Here is a 26,953-nt window from a genome sequence, read left to right as displayed (position 1 = left end):
CCGCCGCCGACATGTCGCAGCAGGCCAGCCGGGCAGGGCCGGGCCGGGCCGGGCCGGGCCGGGCCAGGCCAGGCCAGGCCAGGCCAAGCCCGGTGGCGCCCGCGGCGGTCCCATCCCGGAGCGGCCGTCAGTCCCCAGGGCGTGCCGCCGCACCCCTTCTCGGCCCCACGGCCTCCGCCAGGCGGGAAGAACACCCCTCCCCGTTGCTATGGCTGCCAGGAAGTGGGCGGAGCCAACCGGGAAGTGCAGTCACCGGCTGAGAAGTGACGCCACCGGAGACCCGGATGTTCGCGGGGCAGACACACGCACCCCCCCTCGCGGGCGGAAGCGGGCGGTTGGGGAATGGCTCTCTTCCTGCGGCTGGGTCATGTGACCAGCCTGCCTCCACGTGACACCGCGCGGCCGCGGCGGCAATGGGCACGGCGCTGGACATCAAGATCAAGCGGGCCAACAAGGTCTACCGCTGCGGGGTGAGTGCGGCCAACACGGGGCTCCCTGCCTGGGCTCCCAGCTTTGCTCTGGGACTTGCCGGCAGCCCGGGAACTTCCTGGCAGCTCTGAGGCAGGAGGGCGCTTTCTGCTTTGCGTCGTTCTTTACCGTGGAGGTGGGGCTGTAGGGGGCTTGCAGCCTGTTGCCAGCGAGCTGGGGGAAGGTTTACTTCCCCCCCTGCTCCGAGCTTTCCTCTCCATCACCTCTGCCCACTCCGTGGCTCTCCCTTAGCTCCTCTGCCGAGAACGCCACGGATTTCTCCTGCCTCCTGTAGCAAAGCGGTCCTGGGCTCCGGCACGGCTTTAGGATTAAAGCCTGCTTTTTATTCTTCCATTGTCCCCAGCTAGCGCGACGGTGCTGAGTGAGGACCTCCAGCAAATCTCTGCGGGGGGCGGCAGGGCTTCGGGAGGGAGGGAGGGAAGGAAGGAGTAAGGCTCCCCGAGGAGTGACTGTGGAGTTCACGTATGGGGCAGTGTCGTTCAGTCATTAATACTTGTGCATTGCAGCACGACTGGTGCTTCAGCACAGTATATAGGTTAGAGTCTTGTTTCGTTTCTGTGCTCTGCAAGAAACGTGAAAGTGTCTCAAGATGTTTGCACCTGATAGGAAATATCCTCTTGGATGAAGTACTTAAGCAAGAACAGATCCAACTTTTGTTTTTCTTTCCTGCCGCTGTACAGAAGTCTGATTTCTTAACTTTTTTCACTGATGTAGTTATTGATAGTAATAAAGTGATCGTTCAACTTCTGCAGCTACTTGGAAAAACTTTGTGCCTTTTTTTCATTGTTGAAGGCTTCAAGCACAGTTTAAAAATAAAATAAAAAAAAACCCAAACACTTGGCTTATGTTTTCAATATTTTTTTCAATCACTATTTTTCTAGAAATATTGTTTCAGCTGAAATTTTCAGGTCCTCCTTTCCTTTTTTTTTTTTTGTTATCCAGCCACACACTGGTATTCTAAAAAAACTTTTCACATACTGCTTTCCTGTAAATTAGTAGTTTTGGTTGTTACAGTGTATAAAACTTGTTTTGATGTGTTAAAGGTTTTTAATGCTGGAATACTGCTTTAAACAGATTTGGATGAAAGGGTATGCAGCATCTGTTCCGCAGATGTTAAATCACCTAAAGGATGACTTTCAGAAAGCTAAATTATCAGTTTGTGAACAGCACATCCTTTAAGTATGGTGTCATAGTGGTAAAGGCTACTTTCTGTGTCTCACTTTCACATTGTTTTGCTAATGCACTGTATTAGAAGGACCTTACTTATTTCAGTACTGTATGGCTATGCCCATTTTCAGTTTCTTCACATGGCTTGCCTTATATCATTTTAAACTAGATTATTTTGCAGGAAAGGGATATTTCTTATGTCTTTAAGCTGAAATTAAAGAAGATATTTATAGGTGGTCTTTTTTGTTTGCTTCTACTTTAGCTCTATGTGAAAAGGTTTATAGTTTTAGTTCGTTAACTAGGCCTGAAATTTGCAGGTCTTGAGTGATGTGAAAACATGATGAAAGAAATGTACACTAGAAACACATGCATTTTTAATAGAAATTTCATAGGGATATGAAGGAATTACAGATCTCTCTTCAATTACGTGTAGAATGTACACGGGTTTGATTTTGAGGTTTGGTTTGTTGTTTTTTATTTTTAGGAATTTACTGGTTATACTTCAGTGACAGTAGTTGTGCTAATAATAGCTTTAGTCTATGGCAGCTTTCATCCCAAAATACGCTTGCATCAATGCTACTTGAAAATGGACTCCTTTAGTAAAGAGAGTAGTTAATCCCAGTGTGTATGTCTAGTTATTCGTTTGAAGGCGCTAGGGGTACTGTAGCTAGATTTGATTTCCACATACACACAGACCACCCACCCCGAATGTATTTAAACCCACATTTGGATTTGGAAGAAGGTGATGCCTAAATTATGCACTGGCATAATACTCTTTTTGTTATGCCTGTTGCATCATAACAGCATAAAAAATTGCTGAAACATTCTAAGTCATAATTTGCCCAAGATCATGCCACCCACCTAGCATTTAATTTCTGCCACCTTTCTTGTGCTGACAGTATTGGCTATGCAGTAAGCTGGACCAAGGTAGTATTCAATTGCAAGACACTCAAAAAAGTAATAACGGTAATAAAAAAAATTATCATGGGCATCCTTTTTAGTTTTTCTTATGAATGTCTTCCAAGTAAAATACAGGGTATTGGAACAGTTGGTATCAGAACAGTCTTGTGTATAGCCAAAAGAAGAGATATAGTCAAGCAGGAAATTGGACAAACAAAGTGGGGTGGATGAAGAGCAGTCTAAAGGATCTCAGCCTCTGGTGTTAGGTGATAATAGACCAAAGACCAGGTAATGGCCATGGCTGATTTCAGCCACTCTTCAAAGGAGGGATCAGCATGGCATTACCATTACAGCACTGATTTTGTACATCTTGAGAGCATGTAGTCTGGATGAAGTAGGGTTTTTAGCAGTCGGCATCTCTCAATCTGTTTTGTGTACATCAGCCAGCATCTTTACAACTATTGAGTGTATTTGCTATAAACCTTTATTCCCTCAAGCAGTGAAAGAGTAAAGGGAAACAGAGGAGAGACCCGTATTTAACAAGTTCTGACAATCTCTTAATGGTAAATTCCATGCTAAATAAGACCCTGAAGGTGCAGGAGTTTACATTAAAAACTTCTAGGAGAGAACTCTGAAAGTTAATGAATTTATATCTTACTTTATTGCAGAACTGAATTTGAGTCTTGTTAGGGAAAAATTTTGTTGAAAGTATGTATGAGAAGGCTGGTGTGTGGAGAAGATAAAGGTATGCCTAAAGCAAATAGCCAACCAAGAAAATAAAGGCTGAATAACTTGGTTTTTGTTCTTTACACGGTCAGAGTGATGCACACATTTCATTACAGGCTTTTCCGACCCGGTCAAGATGTTTAAAATTTCTCTTTGGTCCTGAAATATCATACAATAGAACCTTCAAAACCTTCCCTGTTGTCTTGGGTTGGGTCAAACTACCTCCTGCCACAGTTGCCTGGGTTATACTAAATCCAGCTGAATTCAATCATTTCTCATTGTTGCAAAGCAATCTCCTATGCCAGATGGAAGTCAGTTCACTTCTTAAGACTTTCTTTAGTTCTAGGTAGTTGAGTAGGCAACTGTTCTGTTCTTTTTAGTTCCTTACTTCTGTGTTGACTGCTCCTTTCTAATTGTGAGAAATTGAACACAAAATTTGTCAAATAGTCATGCATCATGCAAGCCTGAGATTGTGTTCCTGGTTTTAAAAAGGAAGTTGGTTAAAATAACATGCTGTGATAAACAGTAACCAATTTCTGTATTCATTATTTATAATCACCAGAAACTGGAGGAACTGAGCAAACAAAGACCTTTATTTTGTCCAGACTTCAGTTTGAGAAAAGCTAGCTTAAACAGGTTGCTTTAAATTGTGAGTAAAAAAGAAGCTTCCCACTTGTTGGACCAAAAAAGTAAAAGCATTTTTAAAGAAAAAAAAATACAAAAAGGGTATTTAAGAACAAAAAGACAATAAAATGGATCCTAATAAATAGCAAAATATGGCTTATTGCAGTAAAACAGTGTTTAAGTTCCTAAGAACAAAAGATCTGTTCAGGAGGCTTTTTATTTAATTGGATAGAGAATTCTTGAGCCATTGAGGCTCATTTAATAAACTCTGGAATGCTAGAAGAATGAGGAGACAGGCACAACTAATGATGTGTTTTATTTCGAAAACCCAAACAGGATGACGGGAGGAATTCTGAGATTGATAATTAGAAGAATTGTAGGCTGAAAGGCCTGAAAAATGCATTGTACAAAGAAAGGTACTATAGTTAACAACAGTGAAAACTTTTAGTGACAAGTGAGTCCAAAATATTCTTAAATCAAAATTTGCCCATAAGGAAGCTGTCGTGGTTTAAGCCCAGCCAGTAACTCAGAACCATACAGCTGCTTGCTCACCCCCACCCCCAGAGGGATGAGGAGGAGAATCGAAAGACTGTAACTCCCACGGGTTGAGATAAGGACAGTCCAGTAACTAAGGTATAATACAAACCCACTACTGCTACCACCAATGATAATAATAATAATAATAATGATAAGAGAAATAACAAGGGAAGAGAATACAACCGCTCGCCACCTGCCAACCAATACCCAGCCAGACCCAAGCAGTGATGTAGCCCTTCCGGGTAACTTCCCCCAGGTTATATACTGGGCATGATGTGCTGGGGTATGGAATGCCCCTTCGGTTAGTTTGGGTCAGGTGTCCTGTCTCTGCTTCCTCCTGGTAGACCATGAGACTCAGAAAGTCCTTGGTCAGACTAAACGTTTGGGCAGTAACTAAAAACATCGGTGTTACCAGTGTTGTTCCCAGGCTGAAAGTCAAAACCACAGCACTGCACCAGCTACTAAGACGGAGAAACATGACTGCTACTGCTGAACCCAGGACAGTATCCACCCCTTATTCCATACCATTCATGTCATGCTGAGATCCCACATTTTTCAATACCCCATCACTCTTGTCTCATATATATGAGACACACACACACACAAAGAGAGAGATACCGTTACCTAGTGCATGGACCAATCCATATAAAGCTGCTGAGTTTGTCTGGTCCATGATGTTGGGCTCCATCTCTTGTAACAGTCTTTCAGAGCAGGAGTGACTGTATGCAGTGTTGGACTGTTGCCTGCTGATGACACTGCGGAACTCGTCTGGTCACTGCTGAGCTCGTCTGGTTTCGTCAAAGTTCATTCTTTGTTGGGATGATGCTCGGAGGGAAGTCAGGGCCAGTTGCTGGTGACTCAAAGGCACCTGGTTGGTGGGCTATAAAAGTGCTACACAGCAAGCAACAGCATACAATTGAGTTCATTGGCTGTTTTCTCATAAAATCAAATCACCTTGAGGTACACATCGGACTTCCCCATCTTCCCTCATTACCCACCAAGTATATCCAGGTCCCATAGCAAAAGCAATCCCAAGAGTGGGTTTGCCTTTACCTGAAGCAGGAATAACCCAGACTGATCTTCCCCAGCAAATTCTTTATGTGCAGCACAGGAACTTTATCCCCCCTCTACAGATGTAAAAGTTCTGACTGGGCTGGGCCAGCCCTGTTGGCAAATCCTCTGGTGTTGACCAGCCAGGTGGCCTTTGGTAAGCGTGTATCCCAGTGTTTGAAAGTCCCACCACCCATTGCTCTCAGTGTAGTTTTTAACAGCCCATTGTACTGTTCAATTTTCCTAGAGGCTGGTGCATGGTAGGGGATGTGATATACCCACTCAATGCCATGCTCTTTGGCCCAAGTGTCTATAAGGTTGTTCCAGAAATGAGTCCCATTGTCCAACTCAGTTCTCTCTGGGGTGCTGTGTTGCCACAAAATTTGCTTCAAATTTTCCTTTTCCCTAAAAAAAGGCAAAGTAATTAGTATATCTGAGCATTGAGGTTTTAAAGCATCTAATGACTAGTTAGTTGAGTTTAGTGGGCTTTTTCTATTGAATGTGGTCAGTTTCTGTCTAAATAACCAGAAGAATACATAGTTAAGATTTGCGGGTGGCTTGCCTAGAGGAATAGATGTGGAAGAAAATGATCAGGAATATTTAGTAAATGTGATGTACCTGCACTTAATGTGAATTTTTAAATTGTCAGCTGTTTGTCCTAAAAGTGAATGCCTGTGATGTGGAAAGTGGAATCTAAGAGGAACCTAAGGCATCTTGTTGGTAACCAGCTGACTGTGGACTTGCATTCTACCAAAATAAGGATAAGCTTAATCTATAGATGTATAGTGGCTATCAAATGGAACGAGAGAAATGTTAGGCATTTCTGTATGGCATTAGATATGACATCCTCTCCTATTGCCAACACCTCAAAATGAGTGATGACAGATTTCAAGTGTTCTTTAAATCTGCCTTGTGGTTTGTTGTTTATTCAAAGCTACCTTGCATTTGAGAAAAGAACAAAAAAAGAATTACTCTGATTTTATTAGGGATGCTCTCAAGTGATTAGATACAATCTGAAAATACGTAATATCTAGCTAAAATTATTTTTTCTAGCTCATGAATGTAGCAAACAGATCTGACAGTGTAAACAGACTGGAATTAGTAAAAATTTGCACACTGAAAGTAGTTGGCCCAACAATTTATGGTATGCCATAGTGCATGCTTTGATCCTTCCAGTCTTTACAGAAAGCTTATGGGTACTGAATGGCTGCCTAGTTCAGTCAGAAGTCTTTGGATATGGCTTAGGACTTAAGATGAGATTCTGTGCTGTGTTATGAACCATTTCATGTTATTGATTGAAAATAATTCCAAATTGTCCTCAGCCAGACCTTGGTAACTCTGCTGCACAACTGGAGAAACAAGGGATTGTGCTGCTGGATCACATGAAGCAGTTGTTCATCTTAGTTATGACCTTGGAAGTGACCAAAGCTTTCAAAGTGTCATGTACGTATCTGAGTGGTAGGGAACTGAGAACAGAAAGCTGAAAGAGCTTGTTCAGGGTTATTAACCTGAGACAGTCTTCTTAACAAAGATGTTTTGTTTGCAGCTTAGAACATGTATCTCACTTCTCTGTTTCACATAATACGCTGGCCTTCCTATGGAGTGTTACTTTTTTGGGATGAATAATTCTGTGTAGAGCTGTATTAGCTTAGTTCCATCTTTCAAAGTTTTGTCGTCCTGTGCTGAAGCCATGAGGAGTTTCTAGTAAGTGAGAAGGGAAGAAGTGAACAAGAACAGATGATTGTAATTTACTACACTGTAGTACAAGGGGATTGATTCCAATGGCGACATTCTCTATGCCTTTATTTTTGTGGTGTTAGAGCTAAAAAACCCCTTTTGATATGGCAGTACAAGGGGATTGATTCCAATGGTGACATTCTCTGTGCCTTTAGTTTTGTGGTGTTAAAGCTGAACAAACCCCTTTTAATATGAACAATACTATTTTAGTATGACATGATGCTGCCTAGCTTTTGCAAATGGTATATATTTGCAAATGTTTTGCAAAATGAGTTTTCTCATAAATCGTGTGCTAACTGTAAGTATTTTAACATCTTGGTAGGGTTATGTTCTTTGTTTTTTACTTTTTAGAAGGACAAGTTTACTGACAGCTTTGTATTTAGAGGGGTCTCTGACCTTACACAAAATGGCTCTTCCCCAGAAAATACATAGCTGACCACCTCCCAACACATCAAACAGAAATATGAATATTATATAAATAAAGACTGTTGCATCTTTTTCATGGTTCTTCCCTCTCCCCCACATTAGTAACCTTTAAAAGTTTTGTTAGAAAGTAGTCTTGAGGGTTTTTTTTTATTTCTTAAGAGACATTGAGTGTTATAAGAAAAAATAATATATAACTTCAAGTCACTCTTTGTTCTGCCCTAAATGTGTACATCCTTATCGTGTGAAAGCATGTAGGCAGTAGCTCTGGAATAGGTTTTTGCTGTGTGGTGGGAGACTTCTCATTTATTAAAGCAGTTTGTATGTTCAGGATTGTCCATGCTTCTTATAGTTCAGCTGTACTCATTTTTCAAAGCAGTAACCTAATTGCTTGTACTAATTAAAGCCTGTTAGCAAAGCAGTACAGTATTTAGGTCAGCTTTTCTTCACTGTCCTTTTGTGCTTGTGCCTCCTGTTCCTGGCATTTCCCAATTGCTGCAGGTCCTCTTCAGACTTTCAGTGTGTCAGCCTTTGTTGTGATGCTTGATGTTCTTCTGCTGTCCTGTTCTGCTTTAAACCCCCTGACCCATTTTCTATATTGTCATCCTGTATGTACCTCTAGTAAAGACAAAAGGCTGGCAAAATTCAAGTAGCGTCAGTCAGAGATGTACATAACTAGACTGGTTTTAACTGGTTGAGTGTAGAGTGGGCAGTCTCTGAATTCTTGGTTTGGAGTGATCTGTAGTTTGGTGTCTAGCTTACAAGCCTGGTGAAGGTGGAGGGAGCATTACCGTATAGCAGAAGAGAAGGCTAGCCCCAAGAAACTTTCGCAGGTTCTCAAATCACTTCCGCGTATTTCCAGATGTGTATGAATGGTTGACGTTGAACACTGACTTGGAGTGGATTCTTTGTTGTAGGAGAGGTGAAGGATAAACTATAGGGTATGTAAAATGAACTGCATGTTGTTCTCCTGCAGTTAATCTCTTTTTTTTTCCAGTGTTAGAACTTCTAAGTTGATACTTTCAAGATGCAGTGTTCTTGTCCAAATACCGTTTAGTAGACAAAACATTCTTAATGGGATAAGTGATGCATTGCTTGACTCATACAACTTGTGCCTTCGATTCCCATTGTAGCATGGAATTTCCTGGTGTAGCAGAGCAACTATTTATTTATTTATTTTAAACCTGTTCCACTCCACTCTTGAAAAGAGTCTTATCCTCAGCTTGGCCATCACTTTCATAGTTATGCCTTCTCTTTCATCTCCCATGTCTGGCTGTCCCGCTCTTCATATAAAAATTCCTCCTGGGATTTCATTCTATCATGTGAAATTGAACTTGTTTGTTACCAGCTGACCTGATACTTGTTCATGAGGATATTTTTCATCTTTCTGAAGAGGAAGATTGTGAAACTTTGGAAAGAAATTGAAGCTTGGATCAGTACTTCTGCAAGGAAGAGGACAATATTTTTAAAGAAAGAAACTAGAAGTACAGAGTTCTCTTCCTCACACTGCTTTCGGTATCAGTATTTGTCTTCTCTGACAAGATTAGACTGTTCTCTAGGAACAGTGCTTTTGAGTTTGGAAATCAGCTAGCACACAGTCTGAGTAACAGCTATAGAAGAAATTTATTTAAACAATTATTTTCCTGTTGTCTTTTCTCCTATTAGGAAGTTCTTTCTGGAGTTGTGGTCATAACAAGTAAGGACGCAGTCCAGCACCAAGGTATCTCGTTGACAATGGAAGGATCAGTAAATCTGCAGCTTAGTGCCAAAAGTGTGGGTGTGTTCGAAGCCTTCTATAATTCTGTCAAGGTAAGACCTGTGCAGATTAGTATTTTTAGCACAAAACGTTTGTCTTTTTTCTCAAATCTTTCCTTAATGACTTTCAAGTAGTTATAGCACTTCATCCTATGTAAATGATAGCAGAAAAATGCTGAGTATTATCTAGTGATATATGATGACATTTTGGGAAGGAGCATGCACTGTTTTGAGAGTTTTCTTTGGGGCTGAAATACAGTAACATAAATAATAAGTTACTGAATGATGCTCTGTGCTGTGAATAAACACCTGAGTTTCTCGAAATTCACAAAGTCTGTTCAGTGAGTGTTGCTAGTCCTTGAAATGGTGGGGCTGTCACTCCAATCTAAACATCTTAATGTTTATCTTTGCAGCCTATTCAAATTATTAACAGCACTATTGAAATGGTAAAACCAGGGAAGCTTCCCAGTGGCAAGACAGAAATTCCGTTTGAGTTTCCATTGCAAACAAAGGGCAACAAAGTTCTGTATGAGACATATCACGGTGTCTTTGTTAATATTCAGGTAAGGCAGTCATGTCTGTACAAAAAATCTGAACTGTTGTTAGTTTGCAGCATGTATTTACTCTAAAGCATCTTTTATTCCGTGGAAGCAGAGGGTAAAGTTTTGCAATAAAGTTTTCATGGTGCAGTATCTTTTCTCTAATTAGAAGAATGAGCAGAAATCAGAGATCCTTTGAAGTAAGTAGCTTCTAAGCTTTCCTTTATTAATACAGCATTCTTCTGGTATGTACTGTGTTTTCTAAATATAAATTAAGATTAAAAATAATGATACATGTTAACCTTCAAAGTACTGGTTTGTAGGTAGTTTCTAGGTTTTCACTTTGAGTTTCTTGGAGTCACACTTTCCACAGGTGGTAACACTCTTAAGTGTGGCAAAGGAACCATCCTGAGATCTCAGAATCCCATCAAGATAATGTTGCTAAAAAAAAAAAGTGAAGTCTCTTCTCTTTTTCAGCAAGTTTAAGCTTTTCATTGTAAATAGTTGATAGTAATGAAACTAATTAAATGTAACATGGGAAGTATAAGAATTAAAAGCATACTGGAAAGAGGAGCTTTGGGTTAAGAAAGATCTGTTAATTTGCTACAATAGTTAGATCTTGCACAGCTCTCTTACAGAGTTCTGATTTTATTGTGAAAGAAGTTGCATTTATCATTTTGTAGATAATCTGTATAATAGTACATACCCAGATACAAGTGTGTGTACTGGTTGCCTAGTACCAGTGAGATTTTGTTAGCGCAGTAGACAAAAATTATTGCTAATACTAAAATGTTAAAAAATAAGTTTATTGACTTAGCAGATCGGTTTTAAGACATGGGGATAAATCCTACAGTAATGAAGCCATTTAGTGTTCAGAATCTGTTTTCCTGCATTCATTTATGAGAAGTATCCTCTAAATAGAGGAAATCTTTCCATCACTTATTGTTTCATGCCTTCCATAATGGAGTAAATCTTTTAAGAATGGTGGTATAAACAGAAGAGTAACAAGAAGTGTTGCCTGAAATACCTTCACAGAGCTACTGTGATCCCTCCTTATGTTGTAGACAACTACATTTTCTTCATGAAGAAAGACTGCACCGCAGTGTCCTTTTGGTCCAAACAAATGTGTGATATCAAAATGAAGACTCAAACCAAAGTGTTGAGAGCTTGTAGCGTTTTCAAAATCATGAATTGTTTGCTTTCCTGTGGAGATGAATAGTAACATTTCCTGCCCAAATCTGTAGGGACCACATGCTTGTAACAGAATCTCGTGGAAACACAGTTTTGAAATTTGACCTTTTTTGGTTAAAAATTGTCTTACCATAGGTGGGTTCATTGGTTTGGGTTTTGGGTTGGGATTTTTTGTGTGTGTGTTTGTCAGGGTTTAGGGTTTTTTTGTGAGGGAAAAGTCTTCAGCCATCTCTTGAATATAAATTCTGTGTTAGACAATGCTTTTTCTGACTGAGGAGTGCATTTTAGGTTGGGTGGGTTTTTTTTCTTCAAGGAAAAAATTGAAGGAGCCATTAAATGCAAAAAATTTCAAAATTACTGCTGATGGAGAATCAGTGGGTTATAAAGCTGCTGGTTTATTCTTTGTGTGTGTGTGGGGGGTCTTTTGTTTGTTGGGCTTTGGTTGGTTGGTTTTTTGTTTGGTTTATTTTTTTTCCACTTGTAGCTCACTCAGTATTGGATTTGATGGCAAAGTATAAAACTTTTGGCTATTTAGTTGAGTCTGGGATTTAAAAACAAACCCTAACAAACCAAAAACCCACAGGAAAACCCCCTACCTACTAGCCTATTGGAAGTAACTATAAGAAAAATTCCCTTGTTTTTTTGTCTACATCCAGATGTTTAAGTAGTTCTCATGTTTTTTTCAGCCTTGGCTTTCTTTCTAATGTAACATCTGTTGTTTGTAGAAGGTATGTCAAAAATGGTGCAAAACTGGTCGAGTTGCTTTCTGTATCCAGATAACTTGCCTATGATCGATATCAGTTGTTTTAAAGTATACTTTACCAGTGAATATCTGTTTTGCTTGTTGTGCCTTCATTTACATAGCTTCTCTTTACAAGCTGGCAATAAAATGTAATTAAAAGGTTAATCATTAAATTTCAGCCCACCTGTGAGAGCTGTACTCTCCTGAAGAGGAAAATGTAGTGTTGAGGTGCTGTTTAAGAAACAGTTCCTAGACCTTTGTCGAAGTCCTGTGCAATTTAAAAGCAAGCCTCTCTTTCTTGATGTAGGTATTAGTATATTAGCTGGGGGTTCAGTTTCAAGATTCAAGACTCTGTCCTCTTGCAGAGACCTTCTAATTATCCACTGATGGGGAAGCTGTGAGCCAAATTCCAAGGCCTTTATGGTCCTGCTGCCTCATTGTACTGTGTTCCCTGGTCCGAGTGAAGTATAGTGCAGTAATAGAAGGTCTGTTCAACAGTGATCAGCTTCAGTGGAAACCGTAGTATGTATGGGGTGGGTAGAGGTAGTGCTTCCCAGTGTCTTTCTTGCACGTATATTCAGGTTATGTGCAGAGAGACATCAGAGAGACATTCAGTTATTAACTGAATTAACCCCTAGTTTGATTGCACCTATTTTTGCCAATTCCTCATCTGTAAAGAAGGAATGAAAAACTAAACAAACAAAACAAAAAGAACCCAAAACACCCCAACAAATTCCTTATCTTGTAAGGATGTTGAACAGCGTGTTATAGATGCTGAAGTATATGATTACTGTGATAATGAAGGTCCTACTATTTTTCAGTCATTGGTTTATGGCTCCTTTTTGTTAGGGGAGAAATGGGAGGAAATTGTCAGCAAGGCTTTGAACAGTGAACAGCAAAATTAACCTTGTTGCCTGATTTTACTGTCCGCTGCTGCTTTTAAGTTCAGATGTGTGGCTGAAGACAGTTCCCCATTAACAGTGGTAACAGTTATATGCATATTTAAATTCAATTTTACAGTAGATTTAAAATTAGAGGGGCTATGAATATATCTTACTGATAATCACGTATCCAAAGTGTGGTGAAAAGCAGTACCATAATCACTTAACTGAATGTAATTTGGGTGCTGAAGCCATAAAAGAATACCACTCTGTCAGTGAATTAGTCCCTCAATCTTACAGGTTGTTATATAATGCAGAAGATACGGAAAGCTTTTCCAAATGACATGGGGACTGTAAACTCAAAGAAAAAGCAGCTTTCATTTGGGAGTATCTAAAATCACTATACCTCTTACCTCTTTCCCCTTTCCCCATCATGAGGGTGTACATTGCCTACTAATCTGTTTTAAATGATACCTTAAATATTAATAAGAGTAACATTCTGCACATATTTAATAAAAAGATGAAAAGTCAAGAGAAAGAGGAAATGTTAATTAAGTCTCTCTTTTTGTTCTCTGCCATCCTGTTCTTGCTAGTATACCCTACGGTGTGATATGAAACGTTCTCTGCTGGCAAAAGACCTAACTAAGACTTGTGAATTCATTGTCCACTCACTGGTAAGTGTGATTTGTATTAACCATACAAAGTGAGATTTTTATATTTTTTTTCCACTTTATGTAAAGTTTGGCAGTAAGGCTTGAAACCTGAGTAAAACCATGTAATTTGTAACAATTAAATGTGTATATATATATATATATATATATATATATATATAGGGATATGTACGAGTAAGGAAGAGGCCTCAAAACAAAACCATCCAGAAGAGATAGGGTGTCAGTTGCTTCTGATTAGAATAACACATCTCTCTTCATTTAAAGAAAACAGTATAAAGAGAATTTGGTTTATAAGATGATTTTATACTGTACTGAGTTTGTTCTCTTATTCATCCTTTCAGTTCTGAAACACAGGTGTGGTTAAACATTATGGTGGTGGTCTAAACACTGTTTCAGATTATCCAAGCATTTGTTAGCCAAAGGTTCTAGGCACAATGCCTGTTCCAAAACCAGGAGTTTGTTGGTGAAGAGAAAATGTCTGATATCTGTTATTCAGATGGCTAACTACAATTGAGAGCCCTTACTCAAAGTATCAAAGCTGGGATCGCATCAAGTTGGAAATAAGAAGCTTGTCAGCTTAATCACCTTTGCTATTAAGTAAGCCTATGGTTGGCAATATGCTAAGATAACTAGGTTAACAAATATCCACATCTTGCAGTTAGCAGCATGGAGACAGCATTCCTCCTCCTCCAATGGAGATACCGTTGTGGGATGAGATTGGCTTATCTCCCAAGGAACGCTGTGCTGCTTTGTTATTTGAAGTTCCTTTATCAGATTGGTTTTTAGTTTATGTTGACTTTATGCATGTCCAGAGCATCTGATGTCAGTACAGCCTGTGCAGGCCTAATTAAGTATCTTTTTCCACCCACAACTTGTTAGAACATACTGTTTGTCTCATTCCTCTGAACTGTTAATGGGGCAGTAAAGTATTAGACTCTTGTTTTACTTATGAATAATGGTGGAAATGGGTTATTTTAGTTCTATAGTACCTTTTAAAAAATTTAGTTGCTTTTTTAAAGATGTACCTAGGTGCTATGAAGAAGTTTCCTGTCAGTAAGATTTCATTTTTTTTGAAATATTATGCTACACTTTATTGGTCCATTATTACATTATAAGTAAGCCACACTTGTCAAAATAGTGAACAAATTACATACCGTGCAGTTTCCTGGGTTTATTTCTTGTTCCCACTACAGCACTTCTTAGATCACAAGTCAGTAAATCATGAGTCTCTCAGTCAGGGTGAATTAATGAGGTTTTACTGAACATATAATTCTCGTTGTCAGTGCTCAATGTACCATTTCCCTTAACCTTATTCTTTGCCAGAGTTACTCATTTATGGGAAAATACAGTCAAGTCTGCTAATATCTTCCATCTTGCAGCTGGGCAGCAGAAGCTATTTTGAATTCTTAAGTAGTGAGGGTAGATCCTAACTAAGAATTCAAGTTAAGCCCATTGGTGGTGGTGTGCTCTGCCAACTCCAAGATATATGCAGCTGGGACTCGGAATTGATGCTGTGCTGGCTACTTATTCTAAATACGTAGGGGAAAGACAGTGCATCTCACTGAGATAAGGATGGAGAGAGAGGTCAGTGAATGGTAAGCAAAGCGTGCCTTCCTTATTCAGAGTACAGGTTTCATCTCAACCGAGCTCAGGGCTCATTCAGCCACTTACAGAAAGACCTCTTGGTTTTGTGATAAATGGTGTGAATAGATACTGAAGAACTCTAGTAATGTGCCCCAAATTTTTTTCTCTAGCCTGGAAAGCTAACCTGGACCAAGTTTTCTTTATTTTACAGTTAAAAAAGCTGGAATGCTAAGCCCGTTAAATCAATGCTATGCTTGATTCCATCATCTGAGGATGGAATGATGATTTGATGATCTCCTAGTAACGTGAGGATGGCTTATGAGACCTGAGTTGTTATTGAAAGGGCAGCAGAATGCTCAGAGATGTTTGTGCTCAAACATGTTTGAAACAATGAAGCAAGTTCATTTATAATCTTCCCCTTCTCTGGCCTGCCCAAATTCACTAAGTATTAATAACAAAAGGAAACATTGCAAGTAATAGATAAAATGCAATTATTTGTAAATACAGAAATGTGAAATTTAACTGTTTTCTAAGGTGTATCCTATGCTTCAGATAGGTAGTGTATTTCTTTATTTCCAGGGGTGTTAGTCAACTGCATGATTTGGTTTTGTTTTCCCTTTTTCTCCCCCAGTGTAGGTAGAGTGTATGCCAAAACTTACAAATGGAGAGCAAAGAGGTTGTTATTTGGCAAACACAAAGTAACCAAAAATTGACATGGTTTTGTTTCTGTAGTTCAGATTTGTGATAGACAATGCTGTAATGTTATTTAATAACAAAGGCAAGAAATATTTTTTTTTATTAAAGATGCATACTTTCAGTATGAAGAGAATCCTGCAAAATAACACATCCTATGGTTGCTTGACTTTGTCTTTTTTAATATTCCTGTGTGTGTTTCGTAAATCATAGTTTGCGGTTTAACTCTTTCATTACTTGTAGTCACAGAAAGGGAAACTGATGCCAAGCCCAGTAGACTTCACAATCACTCCCGAAACTTTGCAAAATGTTAAAGAGGTAAGGCTTTTCATATTATTTAAACGTAATGCCTCTGTGATTCTTAGTGAGAACAAGAGAGGAATGGTTAAATGCTGTCCTATAGATAATCAGTTCTCTCTTTCCCCCCCTCCCCTTCTCTTTTTTTTTCCCCACTTGTGTAAGCAGTACAGTGATTCTGTCTGGTCTCTTGTGGTGGTGGTGACTAATGTAAGGTAGACCTTTGTCCAGTAATGGTTAAACATTTTTATAACTTTTCTGAGTGAAAGATGGCAGCGAAGCAAAAAAACCCATTCTAAACCTGGTGTAGTCAAGATCCTTTAAAAATGTACATTTGGATCCTTGTTTATGCCTCTTTCTACAGCCCCATGTGGCTTTGGGAAGTCTGGATGAACATTAGTAGTTATTTTGGTCATTTAGCTTTCTGAACACTTGTTTCTGTTTGTCCACCCTCTTTTTTCCAGATTTTCCTCTTGTGCTCTTTTTGTTAATAGGACTGTTTTCCTGCTTTAGGCTTCCCTTCTGCATCCCCAATTTGTCTTCCATTGCTCTTGGTCCCAGGCTTCTGAATTTAGACCTACTTTTCCACTTGTTTCTCAAAACAGACCTCTTATTCAGCTGTCAAGTTGTTTCATGCTATTGTTAACCTTATTTTACATGTTCTCCAAATCACTGCAGCTAGAAGGGACCTCTAGGGATTGGTTAGTCGATCACCTGTGCCTAGAGCAGAGTCATCTTGAGCAGGTTGCTCAGGGCCATGTGTAGTCAAGCTTTCAATATCTCAAAGAATGGGGACTTGCAACCGCTCGGCAGCGTTACAGTGTTTGACCACCCTCACAGAGTTAAGAATAAATCATTAAGATAAGGGTGATGTTCAGGAACCTTTTTTGTTCATGACAGCCTTGCAAAGATAATCAAGATTGGCCTCAGGGGAACATGGGTCAGTTTCCTCAGCACTTGTGGGTGCGTCCCGTAAGGTCCAATGGACCTGTGTACATCCAGACTGTTTAAATGTTCTCCAACCTGCTCCTTCTCTGCCAAGAATAACTGTTCCTTGCTCCAGACTTCCCCTGTGGTTGCAGGTGCCTGGGTTTTCTGAAGGCAAATCTTATCAGTAAAGTCTGAGTTAGAGAAGACATTAAGTGCCTCTGTCCTTTTCCTGTCTCTTGTCACTAGGTCTGTGTTGTCCTTCCTGTCTCTTGATTTAACTCCACGTGTTTTCTGGCTTTCCCAAAGCCATCCCTGCACACTTGGATACTCATTTTATGTTCCTCTGGGGTCACCTGACTCTACTTCCATCTTTTGTATACTTCCTTGTTATGATTTTTAACAGTAGTATCTTTTTCATCCATGCAGGTCTCTTCCTACCTTTGCTTAACATTCTGCATGTTGGAATAGGCCATTCTTGAGCATAGAGGAGGTGATTCTAGAAAACAAACCAGCTAAGTCCCACTGAGTTAGAGGATGAGCAGGTTGTTTCCAGCAGCCTCTCATGTCTCATGGTGACTGCTGCATGCTGAAAACAAGTCTTTCTAAATGTAAGGATATAATAACTACTCTTGGCAGTAAAATTTCTTTTGCTACTACTGCTAAATAGTAAGCTCTCAGCAGTCTGCTCTTCCTATGAACCATGTTTCCATATAAATGATTTTCTATTTCTTCTTTCTCTTCTGTATCTTGATAAGTCTACTCACTGGCATAGCAAGTCATGAAAGTCCATTAAAAGCTCTTTCTTAACAGACCTTGCACCTTTTGCTATTTCAAGTACATAACTACAGAAGTAGGTTCTAAAACTTCTGACATCTCTGATCCAGCAGATCTTGGTGTTTAAATATGGAGCCGTCTAAGGAATAGTGTTGAATGTGTATGGTAGCACAAACAGTGCTAGCTGGTCTCAGAAAAACATATGAAATGTGTGGTCTGAAGTGACTACCCAGTGGATAGGTAGAAAAAGTCATTGTTTTGGTATACTTAAAACGTTAAAATTTAAATTCTCTGCTTGTCTGGAGATTATGACAGACCTATAGTTTCTGGTGGACTACTAGAAAACTGATCAGGAGGTTTGAAGTAGCTGAGCAAACACAAAGACATTGGATGAAAAACCAGGATCGATTTGCTTCTGTGTTCTTGATTCTCTGAGGGGAATGATGAACTAGATGGTAGGCCCCATGAGAGAAGACCTACCTAGGAGTGCCAATAAGAGCAGTACCTTTAAAAAAACAGGTCTCATAGACTAAGATTGAGAAAAATGGCCTTGAGTTCTCATTCTGCAAGTTCCTTTTATCTCTGTCTCTTAGCTTCCTGACCACTAAGTTTCAGGGCATAGCTGTATGATGTCCCAAGGAAACAGCTCTCTGTTTACTGATAGTGGCGATGAGAAGAATGTGTGAGGGATCATACAATAAGAAAGCATTTTACCAATACATCATTAGGACTCAGTATTTCATAGGATGGTTTTGTCAGGGATGTAACTTCTGTTACTTAAGTTAGGAGAAAATACTCGTTTACTAAAGGCATGAAAATTCCTCACTTTTTATTTCCCCCCAAGATTTGTTTTGAGTGGAACAGCTAAATTCTGCAGAGGTGTTGGGTATCTGAGTGAAACAGTCTAAACAATAGCTACTGCCATTGCTACTGGCAGCCAGGACTCAGAAGCAAGCCAAACAGATTGGGAGGAAAAAAGTTTTCGACAAGAGAGGTGGTTTGGAAGAAGGGAAAATCAGTAACATGGGCAAGGAAACACAATGCCACAAGCCAGTGTGAACAGATGGTTGGAAGGTAGGGTCTAACATCAAAGATGTCAATAACAAAAAATTAAGGAGGGAGAGAATAAGGCTTGCAAAAGGGGAAAGTTAGAGCAGGGTGCTCAAACAGCTTGAAGAAAGCTGGATGGTGAAGATACAAGCTGAAGATGTGGGTAGAAAGCTTGACTGTTTCAGTATGGCTCCTGCCAGAACTTTTAACTGGATCTTGTGCACACAAGTTGTTTTTTGCTGGCAGAGAATATCTGTGGTGCCTGCTGGCCTAAAAAGGGGAGGGCAGGGGGAGCAATCCCCTGCTTTGGTCTTTCATGGAAACTGATTTACAGATTGTCATCCTCAGTCAGCTGTTCTTACTGCTCCTTCCTTAAGAAGTAGGAAACATGCTTGCTGTTAAGAAAATGTTGAAAGTGTGATCTTTTATGTAAATTAAGCTCTCTGTTAATTGTCCTTAATTGGTGTCTCAGTACATACACAGTATGCTACATCTTGCATCAAACAAAGGGTTTGAAATGTCTGTCTTCCCTCCCAATGCTAGTGACTAGGAGAGAGAAATGTTAAAGGGTAGGAAAGTCACTGAAATGAGAGACTGTATTGTAACCTGTAACAAAATGGGACCACTATGGGGTTCTTAGAGCACTCCTAGCCTACTTGCCCATCCTATGAGTTCCTGCCAGCCTGCCTCCTTCACCATGCAGTTCTGACTTCTGGATTCATTGCAGTGGCCAGGTTTTGTCAGTGCAGGTTTTGTCAGAAAAAGCTCCTGTGGATGGGATGAGTAGGGGGGTGATGCATGTCAAGGGGAACAGGAGTACTAAGAGATATCTTAATGCATCTGCATAAGGATGCGTATGTAAAGAGATTGAGTTTCTTGAGGCATTTTTGAACTTTTAAATTCTTAACTTTGCAGCTTTGGGGGATCTCCTACATATTTTGGCACCTTTCTGTAAGGTTTTTTTTTCTTAGTCTGCTTTTACAGTTTTGTCTTTTTCTCTTCCCCCCTCCCCATAATCGTTTTAGAGAGCCTCACTTCCAGAATTTCTCATCAGAGGTCATCTCAGTTCTACAAAGTGTATCATTACACAGCCACTGACAGGGCAGCTGATAGTGGAGAATGCAGAGGCTGCAGTCAAAAGCATCGAGCTGCAGTTAGTACGTGTGGAAACCTGTGGTAAGTTTCTCTGTCAGTGGAATGTGTACAGAACAGACTGCAGTAGCTACTCCCTGTGCTTTTTCAGCTTAAATATGAAAGATTGTCAAAAGCCATCTAATTAAAAAGACTTGCAAACAATTGTTTTGTGCCTTAGGTGGAACAGTCCAAACATTAATTTAGATAACCTCTGCTACCCTTAACTCAGACTGCTCCTGTGAAAACGTGCAGGTCAAAGGGAAAAACATTTTGCCCACACGTATCTCACCCCCTAGCCCCAGTGCATCTTTGTCTTAAGTTTTAAATTTTGGCCACTGTGTTCTCTTTTTCCCTTCCCTCTGAATCTCCCACTTTCACCAGGGTGTGCGGAAGGGTACGCCAGAGATGCCACAGAGATACAGAATATTCAGATTGCTGATGGGGATGTCTGCAGGGGCCTGCCAGTTCCTATATACATGGTGTTTCCCAGGTTGTTCACCTGCCCTACCCTGGAAACAACAAACTTCAAAGTCGGTAAGTGTGTGTAGGGCTTTATGCTGTGTTGGTGTCTTTCACCTGAGGGAAGTTTCTGAGTTTCACTTCAGCTTCTGGCAGGTAACAGGATAAGTCGCTGCCAGGGCTGCAAGAAGCACCAAGGATATCACTGTTTCCCTGCAGTCCCTGAATAGGAATGTAGTCTGCTGTATTTCATGTAGATTGAGAAAATACAGCCCAAATACTTACAACTAAAACTAGTTGTGCAGCTGTTAAGCTACTTCTCACTACTAGAATTATATGGTAAAGGGACAGGAGCAGCAGTGTAATGGCAGGGTTAGGGTTTTTTCTACCAAAAAATTATATGTGTTAAACACTTGAGTAATAGTCCAAGAATAAAATGCCAAGATGATCCCTTCCTTCTTTCACCATCACTGAGAACTTCTCTTTCCATTTCCTCTCCTTTTTTCCCATTTTCCTGGTGCACAGACTCAGAAGTTAGGCTGCATGTGGCTTTTCTTTTTGCATGTGACTTTGCTTTTCTTTATCCATACCAGATACTTCTTCCTGCTTTTTTTTTTTCCTTTGAACACTTTCCTTCACAAATACCTCACTTGTTCAAGTAATTACTGCAAAAATTCTCATTGCTAGCCTCGTTTTCTTCCCTTCATCCTGCTAGAATCTACTGGTTTTCTTTTTTGGTTTTATTGTATCAGATTGAAGCTACAAGTCCCTGCCTTTAGGGTCCTTCCCAGCTGAAGTCCCTGGAAATTTTCTGCTGTACACCTCAGACAAATGTGCACAACTAGTTTTCCAGCTCTGCCTATCTGTTTACCTGTTCCCTCAAGAGCTCTCTCACACCTGATGTGTACAGTGATGTTTCCCCAGAATACTTCTACTCTTTACTTTTTGCCATTTGTAGCTGTTGAACAGCAATTTACAGTGACAAATGGCTCCTGTTAGTGTAGTATCTACTTCTAAGAAGTTATGAAGATTCCAAAAAAGGACAGTTATTTTCAGTTTAATTTGATCTCTGGTTCCCTTCATTTATTAACTCTACCTGACTTTGTATCCTATCTCTACTTAGGATTCTTTATCGATCTGATTTTGGTTTTGAACAACACAATGTACTGTCCAAAGAGCAGACTTTGAAATTTTATCACAGCTTGCAGGTTTATTAGATGTTGGTGTTTAATTTCATAAGGCCACGTGTGATGCACGATTCTAAAGTTCTGTTATGTGCTGACAGCAGAGGAGTCATCTCCTCCCCAGCTCTTCAATTGCCATGCCTGAGCAACGCATATTGGTGTGAGCCATCTTTCTCAAAGCATCTTAATCTTGGAGGCTTGAACTCTGCCTGTTGTCGGGAAAACCAGATGTCATAGTTTGTCAATGATACAGAAATGAATCCAGAGGAGTCCCAAAGATGAGAACAAACCAAGGTTCTCTAGGAATGGTCTGAAGACTGGGTTGGATGCCTGGGGTGGGGTTCTGCCTGGAGTACCATGTTCATGCCACAGGAAAATGCAGGGTACTGGAGAGGCTTGGAAGAGCTCTGAGAAGTGCTGTGCATGAGAGCAGGAACTGCCTGCCTCTCCTCTTACTGCTACAGTTCAGATCCACAAAGGACCCTTCATCAGGGACTGTAGCAATAGGACAAGGGATAATGAGTTTAAACAGGGGAAGTTCAGGTTAGATATGAGGAGGAACTTCTTTACTATGAGGGTGGTGAGGCACTGGAATGGGTTGCCCAGGGAAGCTGTAAATGCTCCATCCCTGGCAGTGTCCAAGGCCAGGCTGGGCAGAGCCTTGGGTGACATGGTTTAGTGTGAGGTGTCCCTGCCCGTGGCAGGGGGGTTGGAACGAGATGATCTTAAGGTCCTTTCAAACCCAAACCATTCTGTGATTCCATGACTCTAATTTTGTTATTCCCCCCTCTTCTAGAGTTTGAAGTTAACATCGTTGTCCTTCTGCACGATGATCACCTCATCACAGAGAACTTTCCACTGAAGCTCTGCAGGATGTAAACAGCCAGAGGAGAATCACTTGAGGATTTAATGAAAAGGCACAGAATTCTTCAGAGGCAAAGTGAAATTTTACCAGTTTCTTACTTGAACTGGAAACACATCACTTCCTTCTCTCTCCTGGAGGTTCTTGTATCTTCAGTTCCCTGTAAATCGTGCTACCCCTTTGCCTGCCTCACAATAGCCTGTGTGGAGATATCTATCCAGACAGCCATGTCAGGTGTCTTTCTGACTCCAACCACCATGTTTTCTCCGATTTTCCTCTGACAGATCCTGAAGGAATGATTCTGTATATTTCTACAAGTTGTAGAAATATGTAGTAAGTTTCTCTCTTCATTTAATTTTGTAATATTTGTTCCAAAGGCCTTTGAAGACCTCTTAAACATAGTAAGTCCTGTTATATATGGTGTATATATACTGGGGGGGGAGGGTATGGGACTTGTAATATAATACTGAATCGTGTCTTTGAAGGCATAATAAATGGTGCTACAGCAACACAGACAGGGTGGTGATGTGGGATAAATATTGAAGGATGAACGTGAAGTAAGTGATGTGTAACAAATAATGATGTGAAATAACACCAAGGGTGTTTTGGTCAAATGGGGAACAGAAGTCCGTACCAGAGGAATGCTTAGAACTGAGGTTCTTGTGTATTATATAGAGTATAAGTGTAAAGATGACAACTTGAAACGACAGAATTAAGTGCTTGAAATGGTTTCCTTTAGCTGTAGCCAGCAGCACTGTGAAGCAGGAAGCTTCAGTTCTAGGGTTAGCCCTAGTTCTGTATCACCTTTAGGAATACCATCTGGAATTCTTACTTTTGTCTTGCAACACTCTTGGGCCAGGAGGGGGTAGATATTTACTAGAATGTAAAACACATTAAGATCAGGAACCGGTACGGGATTAAGGAAAGGTGCTCTCTCTAGTCTGGATGGTGGTGCAAGAGTGCCACCTGCTGCTCAAGTGCCACTATCACATCCTACCATCAACGTTTTGAAGGACGGACTTTGTCCATCCTGCCCCAGGCCCCAGCGTCCAGAGTAGATGTGATTAAAGCCCAGCCGGTAACTCGGTACCACGCAGCTGCTCCCTCACCCTTCCCTTCCTTCCCCCCGGGCAGGATGGAGAGGAGAATCAAAAGAATGCAAATCCCAAGTGTTGAGATAAGAACAGTCCAGTAACTAAAGTATAATATACTACTACTACTACTAATAATAATAATAATTTTAAGGGAAATAACAAGGGGAGTGAATATAAAACTAAAAGGGGAAAGGAAAATAAACAATAAACACAACTGAGGCACAATACAACTGCTAACCACCCTCACCTCCCTTAATCTGCTGGTTGAATTCCTTTTGATCAGCCCAGGCCATGCTTGGCTTTCTGGGCTGTAAGTGCACACTGCTGGTGCATGTTGAGCTTCTTGTCAATCAGCCCCAACCACTGGTCCTTTTTCTCAAAGCTGCTCTCAGTCCAGTCCCTGCCCCGCCTCCAGTTGTAGTTCAGATTGCCCTAACCCAATTTGGGATTGATTGCTCCAACCCTTGGTCCTGAGGGTCAAGGATGTGGGCTAATGGTGTGACAAGCTAGAAAGATGATGTATCCCCCACCCCAAGAACATAATGGAAGCTGAAAAGGGCGCATGTGCTGTTATGGTGAGCCGTGCAGTACCTGGATGTTCAGGCAGCAAGGCTCACCAGCCTATGGTAGACCACTCACCAGTAACTCACACTTAGTAAAAATATCACACAAAAAATTACTACTGCAGCTGCTACAAGTTTTATTTTTGATCCAAGTGCCTAGTAATATAGTGATTAATCACAGAATAGTTTAAAACTTCATCTGGAGCATATATAGTCATTTGGGGGAACATCTGATTCCTAGAATTAGCTAACAACCTCATATAATAAACATAATAGTGCCTGTATCCAAACAACAGTCACAGTTCAGTTTCAGGGTGGTCAGGCTGTACACTCTTATAAGTGTACAAAAGTCTTACAGTGGCAAAGGTACACAGGAAAGCTCAGACTCTAAAGCAGTAGGAGAGCCAGTCTTTCAGCTGCCTGCATTCTGTACCTCACTCTGAGGATGAACATCCACACTCAGAATACAGATGCAGGTTTCCCTCATCAAAACCAAAAATCTTGTAATTCTGATTTAAATAAATCAGCTCTTCAGCAATGAGGCAAATTCAAATCATATTGTGAGATTAAAGAACTGAGCCACAGTATTACGACTTAATGATAAACAAAAAGAAGGAATCACATGAATACTTAAAAAATCCTTGCTTTAAAGTATTACTAAAAGTAATAATTTAAACAATTTGAATTATAAGCTATGAATTTATGCAGAGTAAGGAGCTGCAATTATGTGAATTGCATTCATAATGAATACAACAAGCCTGATTTGAATCCTGCGGTTAAATTCTAACTGTTTGTGCCAAAGGAAGGTAATGTCTTGGCTGTTCCAAATTCTGCTGGTCTGGCATTGGGGTCACCTACTTGTTTAATACTAGAATTTATTTTCAGGGTGGTGTAAGCTCTGGAGGATGGTGCATCACTCCTGCAAAGAGTGATGCACCATCCTGGAGAAAAGTGGATAGAGTAGTTTCAATATCCCTTAGCCAAAAAACACAACCAGTTTTGTGTGCTGCCAGCCTCTAAACTACACTGGCTTCACACAGGAAGAGTGCTGGATCTTGGAGGACACCAGCTTAATTCTGCAGGTACCATGGCAATACCAGTATCTTATGGCTTAAAGCTCAGTGGTAAACACTGCAGCAGTCCGAGCTCTACTACCATTTCAATATAGCTGGGGTTCCATCTCTTTCTAGGTATTATGTTTCTGTTCCTTATCATGGTCGTTATTCTGCAGCTGCTTTGCATCTTACTGCAATGTGTTCAAAGGTTTAGGTGTATTTGTTCCGTGCAGGAAGCTCAGGGAAGTCTTCAGGTAATAGAGCATGAACACGACAGATGGGGCAGGTACTCGAGTGTTGCTTGAGCCAGGTTCTAATGCACTGCAAGAACAGGAAGATGTTGAGTACACAAAGCCCAGTATCAGGAGTTCAGTTTAACCAAGTTAGTAATTGTCACTAACAGGCAAGCACACGATAGTCTATGTTATTACAGTTTGAAGTAGAGAACCATTCTCCAGCTGTGACGCTGTGCTCATCAGTTTACATTTGCACCTACTTTGCAATAACAAATCTGCAGTGAACAAACAAGGAAAAAGTCACAGGCAGAAGCATCCAGTTATTCTCACATAATCCTGACTTCTTACTACAGGAAGCTACCTGTGCAGCTGCTAGCAGGTGGCAAATGCAGGGCTTACAGCAATAGCCCGTTCTGTAAGTACACTGCAAACAACTCTGTGACTTGACTACCAGATTCATCCTCTGAAAAATAAGCTTAAATTCACTCTGAAGAATTATCATTTCACTTAAAAATCTAAACCTGAAAATTTTCTGGCACAGTAAGGCCGCGTGTGTTGCAAGTCTTGGAGTATAAAGTATGGAAAAGGAAAGGGGGTTCTGAACTGCTCTTAGGTGCACACAGGTTAAGAGGGGAAGGCTGCTTTCAGAAAATGGAACAAGGGCGTAACTAGACAATGTCCGTAAGCATTTGTATCTAAGCAATAAGAACAAAGTCCTTACTTCTCTGTGAAAATGATGCCCGCATTCTAGTTCACACGAGTCTCTGCTTAGCTCATCATGACATATTGTGCAAGGATCATCACTGGAGGCCTAGACATAAAACACAGTTATTTGAAAGCTGGCAACCATTAATCAACAAATTCTAATAAGTTAATGGTGTTACTAATTTTAACAAAGTCTATTTAAGCCTTTGCACACCAAATGAATGAGTCAATTATTTTTGCTATCAGTACTTGGATAATTTTATGTCTTACAAGAACCACACAGCAATCACTTCCCGTCATGGAAACAGTGGAGAACTTACTGTAAAGTCTCGTTTCTTCCATTTCGATTTAGGTGTTGCTCCAACATTTCCCCAGGGCTGGAGACTTGGCTGAGGTGGATTCTTACTCAAAGCATTTTTAAGTGCAGGTTTTGCCTTGGGTGGGCTGGCAATGTGTTCTCCTGCAGGGACTTCCTGACCCTGAGTTCCAGCCTGTGCTGCGGACACAGAGGATGGTGACTTCACAGGTCTCCCAGCTGAAGCTGGTGCCTAGGCAGGTATTGGAAAAGAATTTGGAACAAGTTTGCATTTCAGAGCCTGGCAGCAAAGGCAAGGTTGCATGATTTTCTGGGCTGTGCTGCACCAGCTCCTCTGTCAGGGATGCAGCTACGTACACCACAGTACCTTACTCTGCTGCTCCAGAATGAGATCCGTCACTCTGTTGAGAATTTCATCGAAGCTCAAACCTGACAGTGTATTCCCATTTCTTCTTTGTATGGCTTTTATGTAGCTAGTGAAGTCTGAACTGGAGGGGGAAAGACAACATTGATTATGTCTGACTGGCAACATGATGGCTGTTACCACCATAGTTACAGCATGAGAGTACACATTAGCCTCCATGC

The 26,953-nt window shown here is 40.6% G+C and overlaps 2 protein-coding genes across 3 annotated transcripts in view; one reads left to right on the top strand and one right to left on the bottom strand.

Annotated features, from left to right (window-relative positions):
* Positions 1 to 73: 73 nt before the first annotated feature.
* VPS26C (VPS26 endosomal protein sorting factor C) lies at positions 74 to 22,991 on the top strand. Of its 2 annotated transcripts, none has more exons than XM_062622329.1 (8): positions 74 to 470; positions 9,319 to 9,462; positions 9,822 to 9,971; positions 13,355 to 13,435; positions 15,953 to 16,027; positions 19,786 to 19,936; positions 20,276 to 20,428; positions 22,334 to 22,991. In XM_062622329.1, exons 1-8 carry the CDS (start codon positions 414 to 416, stop codon positions 22,414 to 22,416), a joined length of 894 nt encoding a protein of 297 aa, XP_062478313.1. In that variant the 5' UTR covers positions 74 to 413; the 3' UTR covers positions 22,417 to 22,991. The 2 variants fall into 2 exon arrangements, with proteins under 2 accessions (XP_062478313.1, XP_062478314.1); XM_062622330.1 differs by lacking the exon at positions 74 to 470 and adding an exon at positions 6,916 to 6,936.
* A 1,185-nt stretch (positions 22,992 to 24,176) lies between these two features.
* Positions 24,177 to 26,953, bottom strand: part of TTC3 (tetratricopeptide repeat domain 3) — a 72,613-nt gene continuing 69,836 nt past the window's right edge. Inside the window, exons 42-45 of the mRNA XM_062622331.1 lie at positions 26,736 to 26,856; positions 26,373 to 26,600; positions 26,069 to 26,158; positions 24,177 to 25,432 (exon numbers count right to left, since the gene is read on the bottom strand). Of these exons, the coding sequence (XP_062478315.1) occupies positions 25,322 to 25,432; positions 26,069 to 26,158; positions 26,373 to 26,600; positions 26,736 to 26,856 (550 nt within the window). The 3' untranslated portion in view covers positions 24,177 to 25,321. The remainder of the gene's footprint in view (positions 25,433 to 26,068; positions 26,159 to 26,372; positions 26,601 to 26,735; positions 26,857 to 26,953) is intronic.

Source organism: Pezoporus occidentalis, unplaced genomic scaffold (genome assembly GCF_034315485.1).
Source record: "Pezoporus occidentalis ecotype Australia unplaced genomic scaffold, CSIRO_AGI_Poc_V1 ctg24, whole genome shotgun sequence".
In the NCBI taxonomy this organism is placed as follows: Eukaryota; Metazoa; Chordata; class Aves; order Psittaciformes; family Psittacidae; genus Pezoporus; species Pezoporus occidentalis.
Note: the sequence above shows the minus strand (reverse complement) of the source record. Positions and strands in the feature narration are given on the sequence as shown.